Here is a 21,576-nt window from a genome sequence, read left to right as displayed (position 1 = left end):
GCCCCCCTTCAGACTTCGCCTACGCATCCGTGACTTCCGCATGGACCGGGCAGCCCCGGGCGATGTCCGGTGGACCGGTACCCGCCAAAAAATGCCCGGACCCTCCCTCTTCCCCACATCCCCGCATTATGCAGCTCAGGAGTAACGGTCCTGGAAAGGGTCACTTAATAACGTTGAGGAACCGGGGTGCTACGGCTCCCAGGGGCTCGCCTCTCCTCGTTTAGTGGGTGGCTGTGAAGAAACTAGGTTTATGCCCCTTCCCTCGTGGGGTGTATTTTTGGGGGAGAGAATGGGAAGGACACGGAGTATATTTCGTCCCCCTGACCTGGTGCGTCGGGGCGAGAGGGAAGAGCGTTTATTTTTGTAAACAGTGGGTGAATGTGAAGGAGCGGGGCGGGCGGGAGGGAGTCTTGGGCCCAGGGAAGTCTCCGCACGGAATTGCCCCCTTTCCCCTCCCCCCCAAACCTCCCACCATAGCGGAAGCGCCTAGGAGAGGACAGAACCCGCGGGATTGACAGGTCTCCCGTTCCAATCTGCTCTCTGAGATGTTCCAAATAAGAACGTTGATTTCTGGGGGCGGGACTACGGGCCCTCGCTGGGCCAATGAAGATTGGGCGGGAGTGAAGCTGACAATGTACGCATGGAATTGGAGGGAAGAGGAGTGTAAACACGGAAGTGGCTGAGGGGTGGGGGATGTGCAGCGCCACTGCTGCAGCGGAAGGGCATGGACTTAAGTTACATAGAAAAAGCAGCTTTGCTTAATAGCAGACGGCACAGTGAGGGCCCTAGGTCGTTGTAGCATGGCTTGAATATTATTTGCTTAATGTAATAATAAATATACATGTTCCTTTCTCCGGGTTCTGTGTCATATCACTGTCGATGGGAATTGGAAAATGAGAAATGTCCAAGGAATAGTAATGCTAAGAAAGGTCTTGCACTTTTTCTATCCATTGTTTTTAGGTAGGGAGTCTTGAAATTAGTTGTTTGGCTGCAAAACTATGTAATGCAATTCGATTGAGGATAAAACATGAACACGTGTATCTTTAAATTTAACGGAACTGGAATCATGTAACCATATGTATTGTATAACACATGGTGAATAGCCTTTTATTCTATGAATCGTAGTATTATACTTTTCATAAGTTCCAAAGACAAATCACAGTATTCTGAGTAGTAATTGAAATGAAGACTTTTAAGTTTTTGGACTGGAGACATAGCTCAGTTTGTAAAGTGCTTGCCTCGAATGCACAAGGCCCTGGGTTCAATCCCCAGCATCTCTCTCTCTCTCTCTCTCTCTCTCTCACACACACACACACACACACACACACACACAGAATTTAATGAATGCAAGAAAGCACAATGAAAACTTCCTTTTTATGTTTCGGTCCATTAATAATACAATATGAATTAATATAAATTTTTGACTTTATATTACAGTCAATAATTACAATTGGTTGGGTCAGTGATAATGGTGACTGCTGAATGAGAGAGGTTGTTTCCACTGATTGAATACTCCACAGAGAACCTTGAAATAGCTTCTGCAGTTAGATCTTTTAAAAAGTACAATAAAGGTGAGAGGGCTTAACTTCATCAGTAGGAGGCATTTTTTTCATTAGTCCTTGGGAATGATCAGCAAAATGAAGTGACCTGTAGATATAAACTGTGTTTGGTTTGAATATACAGAGTTTTGGTTTTTTTTGATAATGGTGTACTTCCCACCCCTCCCCCTTGGTGCTAGGGATCTGAGCCTGGGGCCACAGCATGCTACACAAGTGCTCTACCAGTGAGTTACACCCACAGCCATGATAAAGGTTTTTAAAGAAATTAAATGTCCTTTTCCAGCTTTACTGAATTTCTTTAGTACTGCAGATCTTAGTTATGTCTTTTACTTTTCATGTTCTGGCAAGCTGTGTACCTTGTTTTCATAGCTCCAGAGTGCGCAAATAAGAAAGATTATGTGTTATACAATACCATTTTCGATCATGATGATCTACAAAGAATATGTTTGGGGACAAGGGTTGTACTTCAGTGGTAGAGCACTTGCCTTGCACTGCGTTTGATAAGTTAGAAGAGATATCCCAGAAATTAAGATAACATGGTTCTAAATTTTTGTTGCTGCCAGTTTCTGTCATGTTAGCAAATTTTGTATTTGTAAAATGGTCAGGACACACTTTTTATCTCTGAGGGAGGTCATCAAGAGTGAGAGAAAATTCTTCCTCACAGAGATTTTATGATCTAGTTGAGAAGATACATGAAAATCTCTATGATGTATAAATGTAAGAATAGCTGTGGTGATTATAATAATAGATTGATGATTAGTGTGGAGTGGTAACTACTGTCACATATTAAAGTACAAGAGAATAGACTTGCTAATGTTTTCTTCCTTTAGAACTTAATTATCATGTATATGTACTCCTTCAGCCGTCAGTATTTATGCTGTCAGTGGGATGAAATAAATGAGCTTATTATATATCACTATCATTTATATACACAAAATATCTTTTTGTGGTCAAGACTTAACACACTTTATAAAACTTTCACTGACAACAGGATTTGTAAAAGTGAGCCTTGACCCTGAAGCAAGGAGTTGAGGATCTTTATCTAGTTATCACTAACACTAGGTTTTCCTGGTGACTTATGGCTTCATTTTCTCTGACAGGGTTAAGTAAATGACCTCTAAGATTTTTTTAAGCTCTAAAGTTATAATTGGCTCGACTATTTAATGGAAAGTTAAAGCTCTTCTTCTTTTTTTTTTTTAATTATACTACGAGTTTGTGGTATTACATATTTAAGAGGTTAGTTTATTTATAAATGGGTGACAAATTGGAATTTGAGGCTATGTACATACATTAAGTCTATTTATATAGTTTAATAATTAAGGCTTGGTTTTAGTATAGTTAGCTTAATACAGGAAAACAAATGTCTGGCATTAATGCTTAGAATTTATGTGAAAGTATTGTGTGTCTATGGTCTGGATTTCCTCAAAGATTTTGGTTTAAAATATGCTACCTTTGGGGCTGGGATTGTAGTTCAATGGTAGAACTCTTTCCTAGCATGTGAGAGGCACTGGGTTTGATTCTCAACACCATATAAAGGTTCATCAACAACTTTTAAAAAAATGCCACCTTTGTATCACCACATATGCATTCCTTGACTTCTTTTTCTTTCTTTCTTTTTTTTACATTTGAGAAGTAAAGGCATCAGAAGTTCTGTTTTATAATAGTTACTAAATGAAGGGGAAATTTTTCTCTGGAAGGTTTGCCTAAATATTTTCACTTGACAAAAGAAAAAGTTGTATTTTGTCAGCATTTGTCATGAAATTTGAAATTGTAAATTTTATTTCTGATTTACTATGAATTGGAATATCTAGTGAAGGTTAAGTATCCTTTATCTTGAAGTGCTTGGGACCAGAAGGGTTTCAGATTTCAGAGTTCTTAGGATTTTGGAATATTTGCATAAATGCCAGAGCATTTCAGATTTGGAGTGCTCAACATGTATCAATAGGAAAAAAAAAATAGCAGTATGTGAAAAAAGACAGGAAGCATGTGTTGAAATAAAAATTAAAATGGTATTAATTTTCTTTAAAAAAATTTTCCTTTGGGGGCTGGTGGTATAGCTCAGTGATAGAATTCTGTCAAACCTTCATGAGGCCCTGGGTTCAGTCCCTTGTATTATTAAGGGGTGGGGGTGCGGAAGGGGTGCTGGTTGGGAATTGTATTGAAATTGACCTTCAGAATTCATTGCAGCATTAATACTAAAATTTATATAAAAATGAGTTACAGAGTAACATTGTTGTGTAAAAAGTCAACCAGGATAATTCAACATAAAGCAATTTAATTTTGAAACCAATTTTATGGGCAGAGAAGGATGTCTTGACATTTAAAATAACTGTTTGTGTACTCTGTAGTTTAAATGTTCAAAAAATTGCAGCTTTTAAAAAATCCTTAATATGTAAGTGGACAAATAATGTTTTACTTATAGAAATGGAATAGTAATTTTTCATTTACATATTGATATTTATATTTAGAAGCTAAAACTCATAGAAATGAGTATAGAATGTAGTTATTATTGATTACATTTGATGATAAATAAACAATTGTGTACCTTAAAACCCATATTCTCTGATCTGGGGATTCTGAGAGTCCCAAGAGTCTTATCTGGGAAGTTAAAACTGTTTTCTTGATGATACTAAAAGATCATTTGTTTTTTCACTTTCACAAGTGTGCGAGGAGTTTGCTAAAGGCTGTGACACAGTATTCCAACATATTGAATGAAGGAGGTAAATCTGTCTGCCTTCAAATAAATTAAGTATTAAAAAGATGTTCAGGGATGGGAATGTAGCTCTGTGGTGTAGTTCCTGCTTAGCATGTGGGAGGCCCTGGGTTCAGTCCCCAGTGGTGTAGGTGTATGCATGCACAACAAAAAAGATTTGCAAAAATGTAAAAAACAAAGCTACTCTGAATTTTTTGTTTTAAAAAAAGTTTTTCATTCATTGTACTGTAATGTGTAACTAATTAAAATAAATTTTTTAAAAAAGTTTTTCATAAAAACATTTGTTTACAGGGCTGGGGATGTGGCTCAGTGGTAGAGCACTTGCCTAGCATGCATGAGGCACTGGGTTCTATCCTCAGCACCACATGAAAAAAAAATAGATAAATAAATAAAGGTGTTGTGTCATCCTACAACTTAAAAATAAATGTTTAAAAAAGAAATTTGTTTACAAGTAATCTGTTTATAAAAGTTTACAACATTTGTTTAGAAGTTTTCACAAAGGCGTTTGTTTACAAGTAATTATTTTAAAATTAATTAGTATTTTAAAATTTCTTTTGTTTTAATTTCAAATATGATACATATCTATAGACAAGACCTTATATTATCAAACTCTGGGGTCCTCTGAATAGAAACAGTTTGAGAAGAGCTGAATTACAGTATTCCTGTTCAGTCCCTGTTCAGTATGGTAGCCAGTAGCCTACTGAGTACTTGAAATGTGACTGAGAGTTTTAAATTTCTTTATATTGATTACATGTTGAAATGGCAATGTTTGGGATGTATTGGGTTAAACAAAGGTGTTAATTTTGCTTTTTGAAACGTGGCTACAGGAAAAGTTTATATGTGTTGCTGTTATTATTGGACAGCTTTGGTTTGGAAAATAGTATTTAGTTATTTTTCTTGGAAAATAGTATTTAGTTATTTTCTCTTTTATAGTTTATAACACAGATACATTAATTAGGTCAAGGGCAAAAAAAAAGGTAGAGTACCCAAACTTTTACTTTCCCCTCTTTTCATTGCCTTCATTTGTATTCTTTATTACTATTGTTGTTACAGCCTGTGCATGACATAAGTTAAGTGTGTGGTGGTTGAACAGTGATGATCTTGTGATACTGGTTTGTGGTGCTGTTTGTAGGAGAGTACTCTGTCACTTAATGGAACATCTTAACATTTCCCTCCATTGCTCTCAAATGAAATTGCTACTAAATTTTGTTTTTGACTTGAGAACATTGTTATGAACTAGATCCATTGCCAGCATTCTCTTATGCAAAGCTGAGAGGTATGCCTCTTGTCAGACTTAATTACCAAGTTTGGTATTTTGTAACAGCTGTTGAGTGAGTCTGGAATAGTCTACCATACAAACACCAGTTGATTAGAAACATAGAAATGGAACAAGAATATTCCTACCAGTAGTAAATGAAGACTTGGGCAATTTTTAGTTTTGGCACTGTGTTTAAAATGAAAATAGTTTTTGAAATGTATTTGATGCATTTATTTCTTCAAGGAGGATTGACTAGTAATATGAACTACTAGAAAATGATACCTTTCTGGTTACTTTCAGCTTCATTTGTTTCTATTTAAAAGGAGTTGCTTGTTTTTCCTCTGTAAATTTCATACACAGGTTTAAAAAGGATACTAGTCTCTCACATTTTAAATAAGAGGTAAGGAGTGTTATTTTTCAGCTATTGCTTTTAGTTTACTTACTTTGATTGCACAACACTGTTAAATTTATGCTTGTGCTTTAGAATTGTGTGTAGTTTGAGTTTAAATTTTAATTACTGATCTGAACAAAATAGTATTGAAAAAAAATTGTTTTAATTATAGAAACTTGTATAAAAGAGGTGGCTCTTAAAATTTCTGTTATCAAAAACTACTTGTTGCTGGGCTGGTGGCACACAATGAGGATGAGGCAGGGGATTCAAAGTTCAAGGCCTGTCTGGGCAACTTGGTGAGACTCTCCTTCAAAAAAATAAATAAATAAAAAGGACTGGGGATGTTCAGCTTGGTAGTAGCATACTCCTGGGTTCAGTTCCCAGTAGTGCAAGGGAAAAAAAATTACTTCTGTTAACAAAAGTATAGACATAGTGCCTGTTTTTACAAAATAGGTATTCTTGGAACTGTCAGTGGTACATTATTGTAAATTGAGAGTGAGCTCTTGGAATTTTGTGTTTAGCATTATTTGAGTTGGTAGATGAAAGTGAAAGAAGTAAGCATCGAAAAAGAAGTGAAATCAGTGGTCTCCTTGAGCTGTTGTCTTACAGAGTAACTTTTAAAATTATATTTTATTATACTTAAGTTTTTGACATCCTCTGAACTATTAGCTTCATGAAGCTAGACAACCTATTCACACTGTATCCCAGATTTGTAGCATAGGGCAGACACTGGTGAAATACTCAGCAACCACTTGTTGATTATCCTTAAACTGTTAGTTCTCTGGTCGATAATTCTTAGATGTCATATACATATTTTATATTCTCATCCTAAATTGAAGATATAAATTTTCTTATAATATGTATTTATCTTACCAAATAAATTTTTTAAAAAGGCATTTCTAGGATATAATATGTTGCACATTGGGGAGAAGGGAAAGGTCAGAAATATAAGAAAATAACACTTTAAAATTTTTTCTATAACAACAAGAAATTAAGGTTTTGAAAATATGCCTCAAACTACATAAGAATTTCAGGCACATAGTATGTGTTAGGCAAATTTCATTTTGTTCATAAATTAATTACTTAAAAATCTGGTAAATTACTAATACTGAATACTTCAAGTCTGATTTTAATATGGTAGAGTTTTAGGGTGTGTCTTAACACAATTACATAAGGCATTAGTTTACACAGGATAGTTTATTAATAGCACCTAAGACAACAGCTAAATTGCAGCACCAAGCAGACTTTTAAAGAGAATGCTCCTAGATTAAATTTTTAAAACCTGTGTGCGCTTTCCAGGTTCAGTAGTATATGTGAGTATTGTAGGGAGGCACTTTGAAAAAATTCCTGAGAATAGTAATATATTTTATACTTACTACTAAGTTTCTTAAAAATTTGAGCTAGAAGGACTGATTGAATCCTTTGCTTTAGTGAAGCTGCAGATAAGAGTAAGCAGGGTCACCTAAAGATAGATTTACTTAGAGGTTTGGCTGCCTCTCTGGAACCATTTAGCTTTGAGCAGATTTCCATAAATGGAAAGAGCAACTGGAGAGACCTAGTACCTTGGTTGAGAGTGTGGATGATGTGCAACAGGTGGTGGAACCGTCTCTGGATTTTTAAAATAAATGCTCCCCAAATGACTGGTGCTTAAAGCTGAAGCTTTAGCATTGGTGAATTCTGAAACCAAGTGGATTTTTCTCCCCAGTTATAAGTTTCCTGAAAATAAAGATTCATGTCATTAGTGAATAGAACTTGTGAATTTGAATATGATTTTATGAAACTTGTATAAACATTTACTTTCAGTTTCTTGAGAGGACATCTTGAGAAAAATCTATCAAATTAAAAACTGCTACACATATATGTTTTAGAGCCTTTTACCAAGGAAAGTATTCAGTATTTGAATATATAATGCAAAATTAATAAAACATTAAGAAGTTTGTCCCCCACTTCCCTTGGAAGGTCAGTGGGTTGTTCGACATTCAATACATAAAAGAACATTGAGAATTATAGCAGCTATAAAGTTGAGTTAAGATAGCTCCCTTGACCTCAAGGAGTCTATTAGTATCTTGTGGGAGTGTTAAGTTGTCACTGTTTATCAAGTTATTTATATGCCAGGCACTGTGCTAAGTTTTTTTTTTTTTTTTTAAATGGAAATCACATCATTTAATTCCCAAAACTATTTGAGGTTGAGGCTGGGGTTGTGGCCCAGTGGTAGTGCTTGCCTCACATGTGTGAGGCACTGGGTTTGATCCTCAGCACCACGTAAGAAAAAAATAACAAACAAAATAAAGGTATTAAAAACTATTTGAGGTAAGTAATATTCCTGCTTTTTGAAGAACATTGAGGCCCTAAAGAGATTGTGGCAGAGACTAGAACAATTTCACAAGTAACTTAATATCAAAGCATGAAAAGAAGCGGTAGAAGAGACACCCAAAAGGTGATGGAATTAGAAAAGGCTTTGTGGTGGGGGGATAACTGTTAAAGAAACTTAAACATCTCTTAAGAGAGCCAGGTGTGGTGGTGGGCCTCTGTAGTCCCAGCTACTTGAGGATGAAGCAGGAGGATCACTTGAATCCACAAGTTTGAGACCAACCAGGGCCAATCTCAAAATAATGAAACAAAAACAGAAAAAATCCCCAAGGTAAAACCTAGCAAAGTCAAGTGAAGTTCCGAGGAAAAGAACAAGGTTATTGTGAAGAAAGTTCCCAATTGTCCTATAGCTAAAGTTAATGGGTGTTGTTATACATCTCAGGCAGCCCTGCTCATTCAAGAGAGTCTCTGTAAATTAAACTAATTTATTAAAATCACTTAGAAATAAAAAATGTTTCTGACCGATTCTGTTAAGTATTTTCTTACTTGTAGTTTTTAGTGGCAATATATCAAAATATATAATTGACCTTGTAGGATTGTTAATCTACACCATCCTCTCCCTGCTTCCCACCCTCAAGTTAATTTTGGCCTAAAATTGATACAGACTTCAAATTTCAAGGGAGGGTCTTTTTTTGTTTTCCTTTGGATAAGATCCAGAAACTTCTCATTAATTTTTCATCAGCCTCATTGGTTGCTTTTTAAATGCACATTCATTAAGTGTAAATACTACCTTATTTTGGTTTTAAGTTATTTCTGTAAGTATTATCAATAGAGTTGTTCACATAGAAGATAATTTATAGTTATGTCTTAAACAGTAATGTATGTAGTTCATTTTTAATTCAGTAAAACTTACTTTTCCCCCAGTGGAAGCCTCAGTTCATAGCAGTAATGCACACTGTACAGATAAGACGATTGAAGCTGCTGAAGCCTTGCTTCATATGGAATCTCCTACCTGCTTGAGGGATGCAAGAAGTCCTGGTATGTGAACTGTTCATCTTACTGTCATATTACTTCATATTAGAATGAAGACTTTTTAATGCCAGAGTATTATTGTTGGACTTCTCAAAGGTCTATTATACATAAAAACCTGAGAGAATGATTGATCTTTATTAAGGTTCCCAAATCCTACTTTGAATACTTAATCTCATAATAAATGATGCAGAAAATGATACTGTAGGTATATAGATTTTTATGAAATAGCCTTTTATGTTATGTATGTATCCATAATTCTGGGTAAATTTAGGCCTTTTAGAGTCCTTAAGAGTGGCACATTGGGCCATTGCCTTCTGTGACCACTATCAGTCCTTTGTTCAGTTATAAACAGGCAATAATTCTAGGGAACCCTTGATGGTGGAGTAGGGAGCTTATGCCATTTCCTTCATGCCCCTTCAGCCTCTGAGTTAACTTTTTAAATCTCCTTTTCCTTTTTAGACTGTAGTGCTAATTTTAATAAAATGTTCAAATATTACTTTGATTTGATAGAGATAGATACTTAATACCAATTTATGATAAATGCTAAGAGCAGCTATACTTTTTAATTCAAATAGGGATCCCTGTGTTTTATTCAGGGATAGGAGAAGTAAATTATGGCTTATTGGTCAATATATTAATCCATGATAGTATATCTTTAAATTTGAAATAGAAATGTCAAATACAGATTAATCACGCATATTCAAAGGAAGCCAGAGCAACATTAGTGTGTAATACCATACAAGATAGCAATTTGTATGTACTGTTTTTATTGACCTAAAAACCAGGACTATTTCATTAAATATGAATTTGAAATATTGAAATGTAATCTTCATTGATCTGTAATGAACAGTCTTCTTTTTTATATTCTAAAATGAACTATAAGTGCATACTTTTTACTGAATACATATTTATAAATCTGATAAATTTGCATATATTACCTAAAGAATAATTATGGATATATGGAAGGAAAGTAATTACTAAAGAACTGTTAGACCATAATTTTAAAATGTTTTCCCAGCTGTCAAAATTAATCAAAAGTTTACAGAGAGCTTAAAAGTGTGAAGAAGCCTGGTGTGGTGGTGCATGCCTTAATCTGAGCTACTTGAGAAGCAGAGGCAAGAGGTATTGAAAATTTGAGGCCAGCCTCTGCAATTTATTGAGACCCTGTTTGAAATAAGAAAGGGCTGGGGATGTAGCTCAGTGATAGAACACTCCTGGATGGTTCAATCCCCAGTAACACCCAAAAAAAAAAAAGTGATTGTTTACCACCTTTAAGATAATTTCTTTCACTTTTATTTTCTTGCATACTTTGGATCATATTGAATATTCAACAAATTAATTTCTTTAGTATTTAGTTTTTATCCTGCTTTGATTCATGGTAAACCTTACTTCTAAATATTGAACTATCCCTATAAGAAATATTAATAGGGGTGGGAAATTTTAATTTTTCAACTTTTTTTTATAGTGGAAGTGTTTGTTCCTCCTTGTGTATCAACTCCAGAATTTATCCATGCTGCTATGAGGCCAGATGTCATTACAGAAACTGTAGTGGAGGTGTCGACTGAAGAATCTGAACCAATGGATACCTCTCCTATTCCTACGTCACCAGAGAGCCATGAACCAATGAAAAAGAAAAAAGGTAGAGAATATTTATAAATTTCTGAGAAAACAGATGACTTTTTTTTTTTTTGCTGGCACTTTTTCCCCCCCTTTAAGGGACACACACAAAAAAATAATATATGCTATCTAGTCTTAAAGACAAATTGGGGATGGGGTTGTGGCTCAGCAGCAGCGTGCTCGCCTAGCACGTTCGAGGCCCTGGGTTCGATCCTCAGCACCACATAAAAGTAAGTAAATAAAATAAAGATATTGTGTCCAACTAAAAAAAAAATATTAAAAGACAGATTGAGTTTTTTGTTTTTATTATTTTTAAAAAATTTGAATGGCTTTACTTTGGTGCCATGAGTTTCTGGACTTGAGCCTCACTGATGACAAACTGAGATTTTAATTTTGTGTTTTAACATTTATACTGTTTAAACAAGTTTGTATTTAGGCTCTAATGGTACTTATCTAAAAAGGAGCTTTTAAGCCTGGCATGGTGGTATAGTCATATAATCCCAGCTACTGAGGAGGCTGAGGCAGGAGGATTGCAAGTTTGAGGCCAGACTGGGCAACTTAGTTTGAGGCCAGTTTTGGCAACTTAGTGAGAACCTGTTTCAAAATAAAAATTTTTAAAAAGGGCATCTCCAATCTCACATGGAAACAGAGTGATACCAGTATTCTTTCCTATTGAAACTAAAGGAGCCAAAATTTGAAAGGAGTAAAATCCTAAGTTAGGTACTCATCTAATTTTAGTTTCTTCCCTGTGTCTTTGCATTTAAATAGAGGGGGAAAAGAAAGCAAAAATAAGGTAAAGGTATGTTAGAAATAATGGTATTTTCTTTTATTCATTAAACCCAGTTTAATGAATAAAATTCATAAATTGTTGCCGTGTACTCACTGCTGTAAGGAAGAAATGGACAGAGCACCAAGCTGGGAGGTGGTGTGCCTCAGGGATAGGGCACTGGCCTGGAATGTGCAAGGCCCTGGGGTCCACCCCTCCCCCATAGTATACCTGGAGGTAGCTGGGTCTTGAGAAAGATAGGAAAGAGAATTTAGAAGCAAGAATTATTTCCTACTATAAATGTTTAAAACCAAATGACATACATATAAGCAGCTTTATTAACTCACTACCCACTAAAAGCCTTTGGCTGGTTGCATGTAACAAAAATAGAACAAAAAAAGATGGGAAAAAACATGAACAGCGGGGGTCATATAGAGAACCAGGATGTGTATGATATAAATCAGGAAATAATTTGCCAATTTACTACTATATCTTTGAAAGCTCTTCTTGAATGACCATCTAAAAATTACATATAACTATTCTATACTCATTGCCATTAGGATGTCAGTGAATCATCAGAGTGCCATTACTTTTGTTTTTTCAAGTACATTTTATTTTTTAGTAGCAGAGCTTTTTTATTTTCAGTGCCTTTAATTACTAATGTATGTAGTATATTTCCAAGAAAGGATAGGCTTCAGTGTCAGTGTTTTAAAAGTTAATTTGATAGAGCCCTCCTATTTCCTACTGAGGAGTACTCTGTTAATTTCTTAAGGAACCTGATTTGGAAATGCTACCTTCTAAGAAAAGAAATTAAGCCAACTGTTTTATTAGACAGGATTTCATTATGTGGCCCAGGATGGTCTTGAACTTGTGTGGTTAGCTGGTCCTCCCACTTTAGCATCCTGAGTAGCTGAAACTGCAGGTGCATGGCACCACACCTGATTTAGCCTCTTTTTCACCTTGGGCTTTCATGCTTGAATTGAGGAGATGGTGAAGATATTAGATTTATTACTGACAGAATAAGTATTATTTGAGAAATTAAGCTTTATTCTAATAAGGACACCAGAGAACTTGCATTCTGGTTTTTGTAAATGCAGAGTTTCATTTATTAGTTACCAAAATGAAGTCCTAGAAAATATCTATTTTATAATACGTATTAAGACAATTTAGGTCTTTATGTGGTTAATCTAAATAAGCCTTGCTAATGGAGAAGAGAGAATGACATCAGAAATCCTAACTGTATGACAGTCACCAAATCAGTAATTTTTTTAATCTGAAAACATGATAGACTTGTTTCCTTCAGACTTCCTCTCTGCCAAGTAGTCATTCATCTGTGCTGAGGATCTAATGTAACTCATTTTAGACTTATGCCTTCTTTAGTGTAGATTTAGCCCTTGCTTTTCTCTTCATTGTAGATGCTAGTCTGTCTGAGAGCCTAATGACAGAAATGAGAAACAAAAGAGAAAGGCACAGACATTTATTAGACATATAAAACAATCACCTGGAATTTTTTTTTTAAACTCTTAAAATATATGTGCATGTTGAGGAAGGGGAATTTAAACGCTTTTGCTTAAATTCTGGTGAATCATCTGTTTCAGAGCAATAGAGAGTGTTTTAATATTTTTTATTTTTCCTCATTTGAGCTCAGAGGACTTTATAGATCATCATATCCTCTGCAATAAGTAGAGCTGTTTCTAACAATCCCATAGAAGAGAATACAAAAGCCGGACATGGTGGTGCAGGCCTGTAATCCTAGTGGCTGGGGAGACTGAGGCAGGAGGATTGTGAGTTCAGAGCTGGCTTCAGCAACTTAGTGAGGCCTTGCCTCTAAATAAAATATTTTAAAAAAGGGTTGGGGATGTTGCACAGTGCTTAAGCGCCCTGGGTTCAATCCCAGGCACCACAAAAAACATTATACTAGGACTTGTTGGTATTGCTACATTAATGTAAAAAGGTTAGCAGATTGAGGCTCTGACCATAAAAATAGATTGGTAGTATCTTATTTGCTGCATACCTTGAAGAGGAGCTAGCTGCTTCATTTAAAATTGCAGAAGTATTTTAAATGTTGCTTTTAGAAGCAACTATTTACATACATATACTGAGTATTTTAGGCCATATGTTAATGTGTAGTTAAATTAATAATATGTTATCAGAGGGTCAGCTAATCATACTTCTGTTATTTTTCCTGTTTTCGATATCTTATTTTTTTCAGTTGGCCGTAAACCAAAAACCCAGCAATCACCAATTTCCAATGGGTCTCCTGAGTTAGGTATCAAGAAGAAACCCAGAGAAGGAAAAGGTAATTTGGGGAGGATTATTTTGGAGATGAGCATTTTCTTTCTCCCCCAGTTAGGTAACATGTTTACATTAGTGGTTTAAAAAAAAAATCATTTCTACTACATGTGTATATGGGACTACAGTTGCTAGTAGTGTTTCTAAATTAGGGATGGATCAGCATTACCTGGGGAGCCTTATCAGAATATCTAGACCTGGTCCTCCCTGTCATCCCCAACCTCCACTGGGATTCTATAGCCATAGCAACACTGGGGGGGAGTATCAAGAGGTCCTGACATCCTTAGGACAACTTGATGCACATCCTTCTTAGGGGCGCTGGTTTTGGGGCGCGTGTGTATATACTAGCACTCATCCCCACACAGAGCCACTTGAATTGAAAGAGGTTACAACTAAGACTTGTTTCTGAAACATACTTTTTTAACTTGTTTAAAGCAGTACAAGAATTTAGGGCAGGCTGAATTTAATTTTCTCATCAGCAAATTTCAGTCATGAGACAAAACTTAAGATTTGAAAAACTTTTTGCTTGAAAATATGTGTATCCTCACTAAAAATAAAAAACTGCAATAAGCTTCCCCCACTCTGTTTTCTTAATTCATTGAGTAAAATGACTTCAAGTAACATTTCAGTAGTGGTTTTAGATATATTTTGTCTCATAATCTGATAGCCCCAAATTAATCACTTTAATGAATAAATGTTTTCAGACTAAGATTTGATAGATAAATTATAATTCTTATCAGTGTCAGTGGTATCCTTACACCCAAAGACCTTATGCTTACCCAGGCATGGTGGTACAAGGCAGTAATCTTAGTAATTTAGTGAGGCCTTCAGTAATTTAATAAGATCCTGTCTCAACACTTAAAAAAATAAAGACTGGGTATGTAGTTCAGTGGTAAAGCCCCCATGAGTTCAATCCCCGGGATCCCACTCCCTTCACCTCTAAAAAAGACCTTATGCTTAACTCTGGAGAAAAATTTTGTGATGACCTATTTTTACCAGTCAAATCCTCCTCCTGCACCCCTTGTTTTTTCGGTGTTGGGGAATGAACCCAGGGCCTCTCATATTCTAATAAGCGTGCATTCTACCATACAGTTACACCCCCAGCCTAAAAATTGCTTTTCATTAAAATTTCAGTCTTAAACTTGAGGCAGATGTTACAATGTGGACACTTGTTTTAGGCAAACCTGGATTCAAAATCTAGCAGTGTCTCCTCCTTTACAAAATGACATAGGCTTTACCTGACAAAGAAGGCTTCCCTTTCTGAATCTTGTTTTCCTTAAAACCAGAACTAGGATTGTTAATTAACTTGGATGGAAACTTGAGTGGAGTTTTTAAAGATAACCAAGCAATGTTGATGAATTTAATTAATTCAACAAGCATTGAAGCAAACTCCTGCTATGTATTAGGCATTGTCTCTGCTGTATAAAAATTTCTTCCAGCATAAAGCCTCTGCTCACTTTTACTATGTCTGCTTTAAGGACCTGATAATCCCCTGGCTGTGAATAAAATAAAAATGCCCCCAGCAACAAATTTTAATGTAGTTGATACATGGTTCATCGGTTTCTAGGTTAATGATGCTGATGTAATAGAGCTTCAGAGATAGTTAATGTAATATTGTGAAAATTGAGGGTCAGTCTTTTTAGGTTGAGAGATGCATACTTGGTTCCACTCTGGAACCATGAATTTGTTTAATTGTGAGGGAAATCCAGATTAAAAATTAAATACCAGAGGAAGAGTGTCAGTGTGTCGATTAAAGGAGAATTGGGTTGGCAGCTTGGTTTGGAAGCTTCTCAGGTAGCCTGTAGCTTGGGTCTGGGTTTAAGGTTATGGAGACTGCTTGGTGGCCCAGTGGTGGTGTCTTCTCCTTAGGACGCTTCTGTTCTTTCATCAATTTCAGAACCTCTGCTTCTGAAGGCTCCACAGGGAATAAAAGAAACCTGAAAAGCCTGCTTTTCTCATGACCCCTGCCCACTTCTCTTCCCTTTTCCAGTGGGTGGGCGGGGTTTCTTTCTTCTTTTGGGGATTAAGTTCCTTATTTTATTTGCCCAGATTCCTTCCTTTTATGCAAACTTCAGCCAATTTCTAAGTCTTTGTGATGTTTTGCCAGCCTGCTTTATTCCCATTCCTGAGGCCCCATTGTTTTTTGTGATTCATTTGGAATGTAATTATGCATTGCCTTCTGATATACTGTTCCTGTAGTGTTGTTTAACTTATCTACTTTTTGTTTCTTGTCTATTAAATTGTAAATACCTTGAGGTAGAAACCAGGTTTTAAATTTTATTCTGTATCCTCCACTGCACTTAAGCACTATATGTGATGAATAATGTATTTCCTCAGTTTCAGATTTTAATATTAGTTGTGCGATCCAGAGCTAATGATGTAGCTGACATTTGATAAATACTAATTTTAGGGATCACCCTATTTCTTTCTAGTAGTCCATTTAAGAAGCTCATGTTTAAGACTGAAGCACAAATGTCTTATACAATGAAATTATTTAAATATATTACTTATTTTTGTTATACCGGTATAACCAGCAGAAAGAGATGAGAGGAGTTTTTTAAAAATCTGGTTTCAAAGGCAATAATTTGTTGCTGGGTTCAGTGACACACACCTGAAATCCTAGCTACTCAGGAGGCTGGAACAGGACGATTTCAAGTTTGAGACCAGCCTTAGCAACTTAGTGAAACCCTGTGTCAAAATAAAAAAAGGACTGGGGATGTAGGATCTTAGGATCGAAAAGATCCTAAGACTGATGCCAAAAAGTTTCTCACATTTTATTATATATTGCTGGCCTATTTAATAAAACTAATAGTGCCTTTTGATTAGTTTTGATATGGAATTTAGGCTTGTATAATACAATAAACACAGGTATATGTTAACTTATTCAGATTTCAGACCTTTGCAAATTAATAAATTTGATTGTTTAATTCAGGTTAACTTTTGTGCTAAGAATTGTGTCTTTCTCTTCACTAAACTCAAACTCTAGAATTCAGTGATACATGATAGTACAAAACCCAGGACATTTATTTTATTAGTATCATAATTGGAAATGTGCAGTTTTTAAGATCAGCAAGCAAGTATATTTAGGATTCTATTTTATATTTATTTTGGAAGGGGTGGGTATTGGGGATTAAACCCAGGGACATTCTACCACTGAGCTACATTCCCAGCCCTTTTTATTTTTTTCATTTCAAGACAGGGTCTCACCAAGTTGCTGAGGCTGGCTTTAAATTTGCATTCCTCCTGCTTCAGCCTCCCACATTGCTGTGTGCCACAGAGTTCCGGTAGGCATTCTATATTATAAAAAAGGATACTTTATTTGCCTTTAATTGTGTTAATGAATTGTTTTTGCTTTGTTTTTAAAGGAAACACAACCTATTTGTGGGAGTTTCTTTTAGATCTACTTCAAGATAAAAATACGTGTCCTCGATATATTAAGTGGACTCAGAGAGAAAAGGGTATATTCAAGCTTGTGGATTCAAAGGCTGTCTCTAAGCTTTGGGGAAAGCATAAGAACAAACCGGACATGAATTATGAAACTATGGGACGAGCTTTAAGGTAAGAACACAAATGAGCCAGTTTTCAAACTCAACTTGTATATATCTCTATATTGTCTGTTAGCTGTTTAAGAGCTCAAAAATCCCTTAATATAACTTTAGAGGGTATTTTAGAGGAGCTTCTTAGATTGGGAAATAGGTAAAGAGTGAGGAGTTTGATCCACATGCCTATAATTTCAGCATCATTGAAAAATACAGAAAAAAAAATCCTTTTTATAAGCTGTAGGCCTTTAAAAAAATTACCCCCCCTCAAAAAGTTTCGAAAGTTACTTAGCTTTTTAATTTCTTGCAATTTTGTTACAAATGGATTTCTCTTGACATGAAAAATTTTCTAAGTTTTGTCTGTTTGAGAAATCCACAAAATTTTCAATGTGGTGGGCATACTAAGGGTATTATAAACAAACACATTGGGTTTTATGTGATAGTAGTCACAAATCCCATAGATTCATCTCACTTAGTAAGTGTGACTCAAGTAATTTGTTCATATAATGTCACATTGTTTTCATAACCTTTGTAAATCCTAATAGAATTTCTTCCAGTAATTATTTCATTTAAGAAAGAGTTGTGGCTGAGCATGGTGGCTTATGCCTGTAATCTTATCAGCTCTGGAGGCCGGAGGCCTGAGGCAGGAGGATTCTAAGTTTGAGGCTAGCCTCAGGAACTTAGCAAGACCCTGCCTCAAAATAAAAATGGGAATATAGCTCAGTGGCAGAGTGCCCCTGTATTCAGTCTCCATTATTGCCCCCCTCCTACATAAAAAAGAGTCAAATTAGCCACCTGTTTAACAGATCTCACCATTATAGGGCCTATGGTATCACGTTCTACTTCATTTCTGCTGCATATCTGAAACCTTTTGAGCAGTCCACGCCGTAAGCTCTTCCTTCTCTTACAGGGATAGGAGAATGTATGCTGGTGTTTGCTGTGCATGTTTTTGCATTTTTGGACAGGGGGCTGATAATACACTTGATTTATTTAGTAATCTTTCCCCTTTTCAGATACTACTACCAGCGGGGAATTCTTGCAAAGGTTGAAGGTCAGAGGCTTGTGTATCAGTTCAAGGATATGCCCAAAAACATAGTGGTCATAGATGATGACAAAAGTGAAACCTGCAATGAAGATTTAGCAGCAGCTGCTGATGAGAAATCATTAGAACGAGTGTCACTGTCTGCAGAAAGTCTCCTGAAAGCAGCAACTTCTGTTCGTGGTGGAAAAAACTCTTCTCCTATAAACTGCTCCAGAACAGAAAAGGGTGTATCTAGAGTGGTGAATATCACTTCCCCTGCTCATGATGCCTCCTCCAGGTCTCCGACCACTACGGCTTCTGTGTCAGCAGCAACAGCTCCAAGGTGAGGGGCATATAGTTATTTGTAACGTGTACTGTTTTTGGAAAAGGCTCCTCGGGAAATGCCCCTTTTGTTTAGTACGTATTATAACATTCTACAAACCCACTGTTGTCAGGACTTTAAAAAGTGCTTGATATTTTAAATACTCTTGTTGTTAAAGTAGATGCCTCAAGTAACTTGAATTGGTTTTTCTGGTTGCATAGATTTTTTTCCTTTTCCACAATGGTGGGGTTGAACCCAGGGCCTTGTACATACTAGGCAAGAGCAACACTGGATGGACCTATAATGTGGGTTTTAATTTTTTCTTAAATTTGTTTTGTTGTATTTCATATTTTAAGCTTGGATTGCCAGTTTATCTGTAAAATTTTACACATTTTGGAGTTTTATTCATCTTTTTGCACAGACTCATTTCCTAATTAAGCATCGATTATAACCAACTTTTTTCTTAATTTACTAGGACAGTTCGTGTGGCAATGCAAGTACCTGTTGTAATGACATCATTGGGTCAGAAGATTTCAACTGTGGCAGTTCAGTCAGTGAATGCAGGTGCACCATTAATAACCAGCACTAGTCCAACAACAGCGACTTCTCCAAAGGTAGTCATTCAGACAATCCCTACTGTGATGCCAGCCTCTGCTGAAAACGGAGACAAAATCACCATGCAGCCTGCCAAAATCATTACCATCCCAGCTACACAACTTGCACAGTGTCAACTGCAGACAAAGTCCAATTTGACTGGATCAGGAAGCATTAACATTGTTGGAACCCCATTGGCTGTGAGAGCACTTACCCCTGTTTCAATAGCCCATGGCACACCTGTAATGAGACTATCAGTGCCCACTCAACAGGCATCTGGCCAGACTCCTCCTCGAGTTATCAGTGCGGTGATAAAAGGGCCAGAGGTTAAATCAGAAGCAGTAGTAAAAAAGCAGGAACATGATGTGAAAACTTTGCAGCTGGTAGAAGAAAAACCGGCAGATGGAAATAAGACAGTGACCCACGTGGTGGTTGTCAGCGCCCCTTCAGCTCTCGCCCTTCCGGTAACTATGAAGACCGAAGGACTAGTGACATGTGAGAAATAAAGAGCAGCTCCACTGTGGACTTTTAGACTGTTAGTGGTAGTACTGACATAAACGTTTGCAAGGGAAGTCATCAAGAAAAGTCAAAGGAAGACTTTAAAACATTTTTAATGCATATAAGAAAACAATCAATCTTACTGGAAATAAATTACCTATCCCATGTTTCAGTGGGAAATGAACTACACATTGAGATGCTGACAGAAAACTGCCTCTTACAGTAGGAAACAACTGAACCCGTCAATAAGGAAAAGGATTGAAAGGGACCAAGCAGCTCACTACAATATCAAGTTACACTAAGACTTGGAACACTAACATCTGTAAGAGGCTATATAGTTTTCAGTGGGGAGGGGTTGGGATGGGTGATCTCATTGTTACATAGAGCAATTTTTGATGCATTTTATATGCATACCAGCAATTATTACTGTGTTCGCACAGTACTCACTTAACTGGTGCTATGTGAAGACTCTGCTAATATAGGTATTATAGAATGTGAATTGAAGAATGGATCCAAAAGCTTCAGAAAGAGGATAGCAAAAAAGATCTAGTGCGACTTTTTTTTTTTTTTTTTTTTTAATATCATATAGCTTAAGCTGATTTAAAACAAAGGCCTTAGACTAATTTTCGGTTTTCTTTCTTGAAATAAGCTAATGGCTTGTTTGTGTAAAGCTTTTTTATTAAAAGAAAAATTTTAAAAATCTTGTACCTAGCACAGTATTGTTATAGAATTTACATGTAACATTTTATATGGTAGTTTTAAGTCTGTCAGTTTCTTAATTGTGGACAAATTAACAGTTGGCTCTGGCCTTTTGCTGTAACATGCTTGTGTCATTCACTCAGCCCTGGTATCTGTGCAGACACGTCAGTTTCAGTTCTACTGTCACTTGGAAGTTCAGGCGCAGCATGAATTTTTGTCAGGTAGCTCTAGTACCTGGCATTTGTTTTCTTTCTTTTTCTTTTTTTTTTTTTTTTCCTTATTTCTTTTACTTTTTCTTTCTTTTTTAGTTAAAAGTTTAAGAGGGAAAGTACCAGTGTTCAGATTTGAACTATAATAGTTTGTATATTCAACATTTGAAGTATATTCTATTTTGTTGTACTCTTGTTTCAAAGTGTATTCAAGTAGGTTTTCTGAAATATAGAAATGAAATTTATCTTGTCTCTGGTGATATTTTTAACAATATTTACAAGTGTGAAGAAATGCCACTTCTGTTGCTTCCTAGTATAAGAATATTCGGCAAACATCTGCATGCTGCCAAGTCCTTCCTAATTTTTATCATGAACTATAATGATCTACTTTATGTAATTTAGTATTTTAGTTAGCCACACTTAAAGAATTTATATATGTGACCCACTTCAGAGTCAAGCCATCTGGTTCTCATTCGGAGGGTAAGAAGTACAAGTAATTCTAGCCCTTTTACAGGTTAAGAAATTGGTACCAAAAAGATCACTTGAATTGCCTAATTTCACACAAAACTAGGTCCTGTGACTCTGCATCTTAATGCTCTACTACAAAGAAAATTTGTTTATTAGATGAATGGATTCTTAATATTTTTGACCTTTATGCATTTGATGATACTACTTAGATTGACAAAAGATTTTTTCTTTGGTTCAGGGATTGAACTCAGGGGCACTTGACCACTGAACCACATCCCCAGCACTATT

At 36.0% G+C, this 21,576-nt stretch overlaps 1 protein-coding gene across 13 annotated transcripts in view; it reads left to right on the top strand.

The window, feature by feature from the left end:
• Positions 1-21,065, top strand: part of Elf2 (E74 like ETS transcription factor 2) — a 67,818-nt gene extending 46,753 nt beyond the window's left edge. For 5 of the 13 annotated variants that reach the window (XM_048812075.1, XM_048812074.1, XM_015479043.2 and 2 more), the window contains 6 exons: positions 9,156-9,269; positions 10,729-10,902; positions 13,859-13,945; positions 17,304-17,496; positions 18,491-18,841; positions 19,296-21,065. In XM_048812075.1, coding sequence (XP_048668032.1) covers positions 9,230-9,269; positions 10,729-10,902; positions 13,859-13,945; positions 17,304-17,496; positions 18,491-18,841; positions 19,296-19,920 — 1,470 coding nt within the window. In that variant the 5' untranslated portion in view covers positions 9,156-9,229 and the 3' untranslated portion in view covers positions 19,921-21,065. The remainder of the gene's footprint in view (positions 1-9,155; positions 9,270-10,728; positions 10,903-13,858; positions 13,946-17,303; positions 17,497-18,490; positions 18,842-19,295) is intronic. The other 8 variants (XM_048812077.1, XM_015479044.2, XM_048812076.1 and 5 more) reach the window with 3 other exon arrangements.
• The last annotated feature ends 511 nt before the right edge of the window (positions 21,066-21,576 follow it).

Source organism: Marmota marmota, unplaced genomic scaffold (genome assembly GCF_001458135.2).
Source record: "Marmota marmota marmota unplaced genomic scaffold, marMar, whole genome shotgun sequence".
In the NCBI taxonomy this organism is placed as follows: Eukaryota; Metazoa; Chordata; class Mammalia; order Rodentia; family Sciuridae; genus Marmota; species Marmota marmota.
Note: the sequence above shows the minus strand (reverse complement) of the source record. Positions and strands in the feature narration are given on the sequence as shown.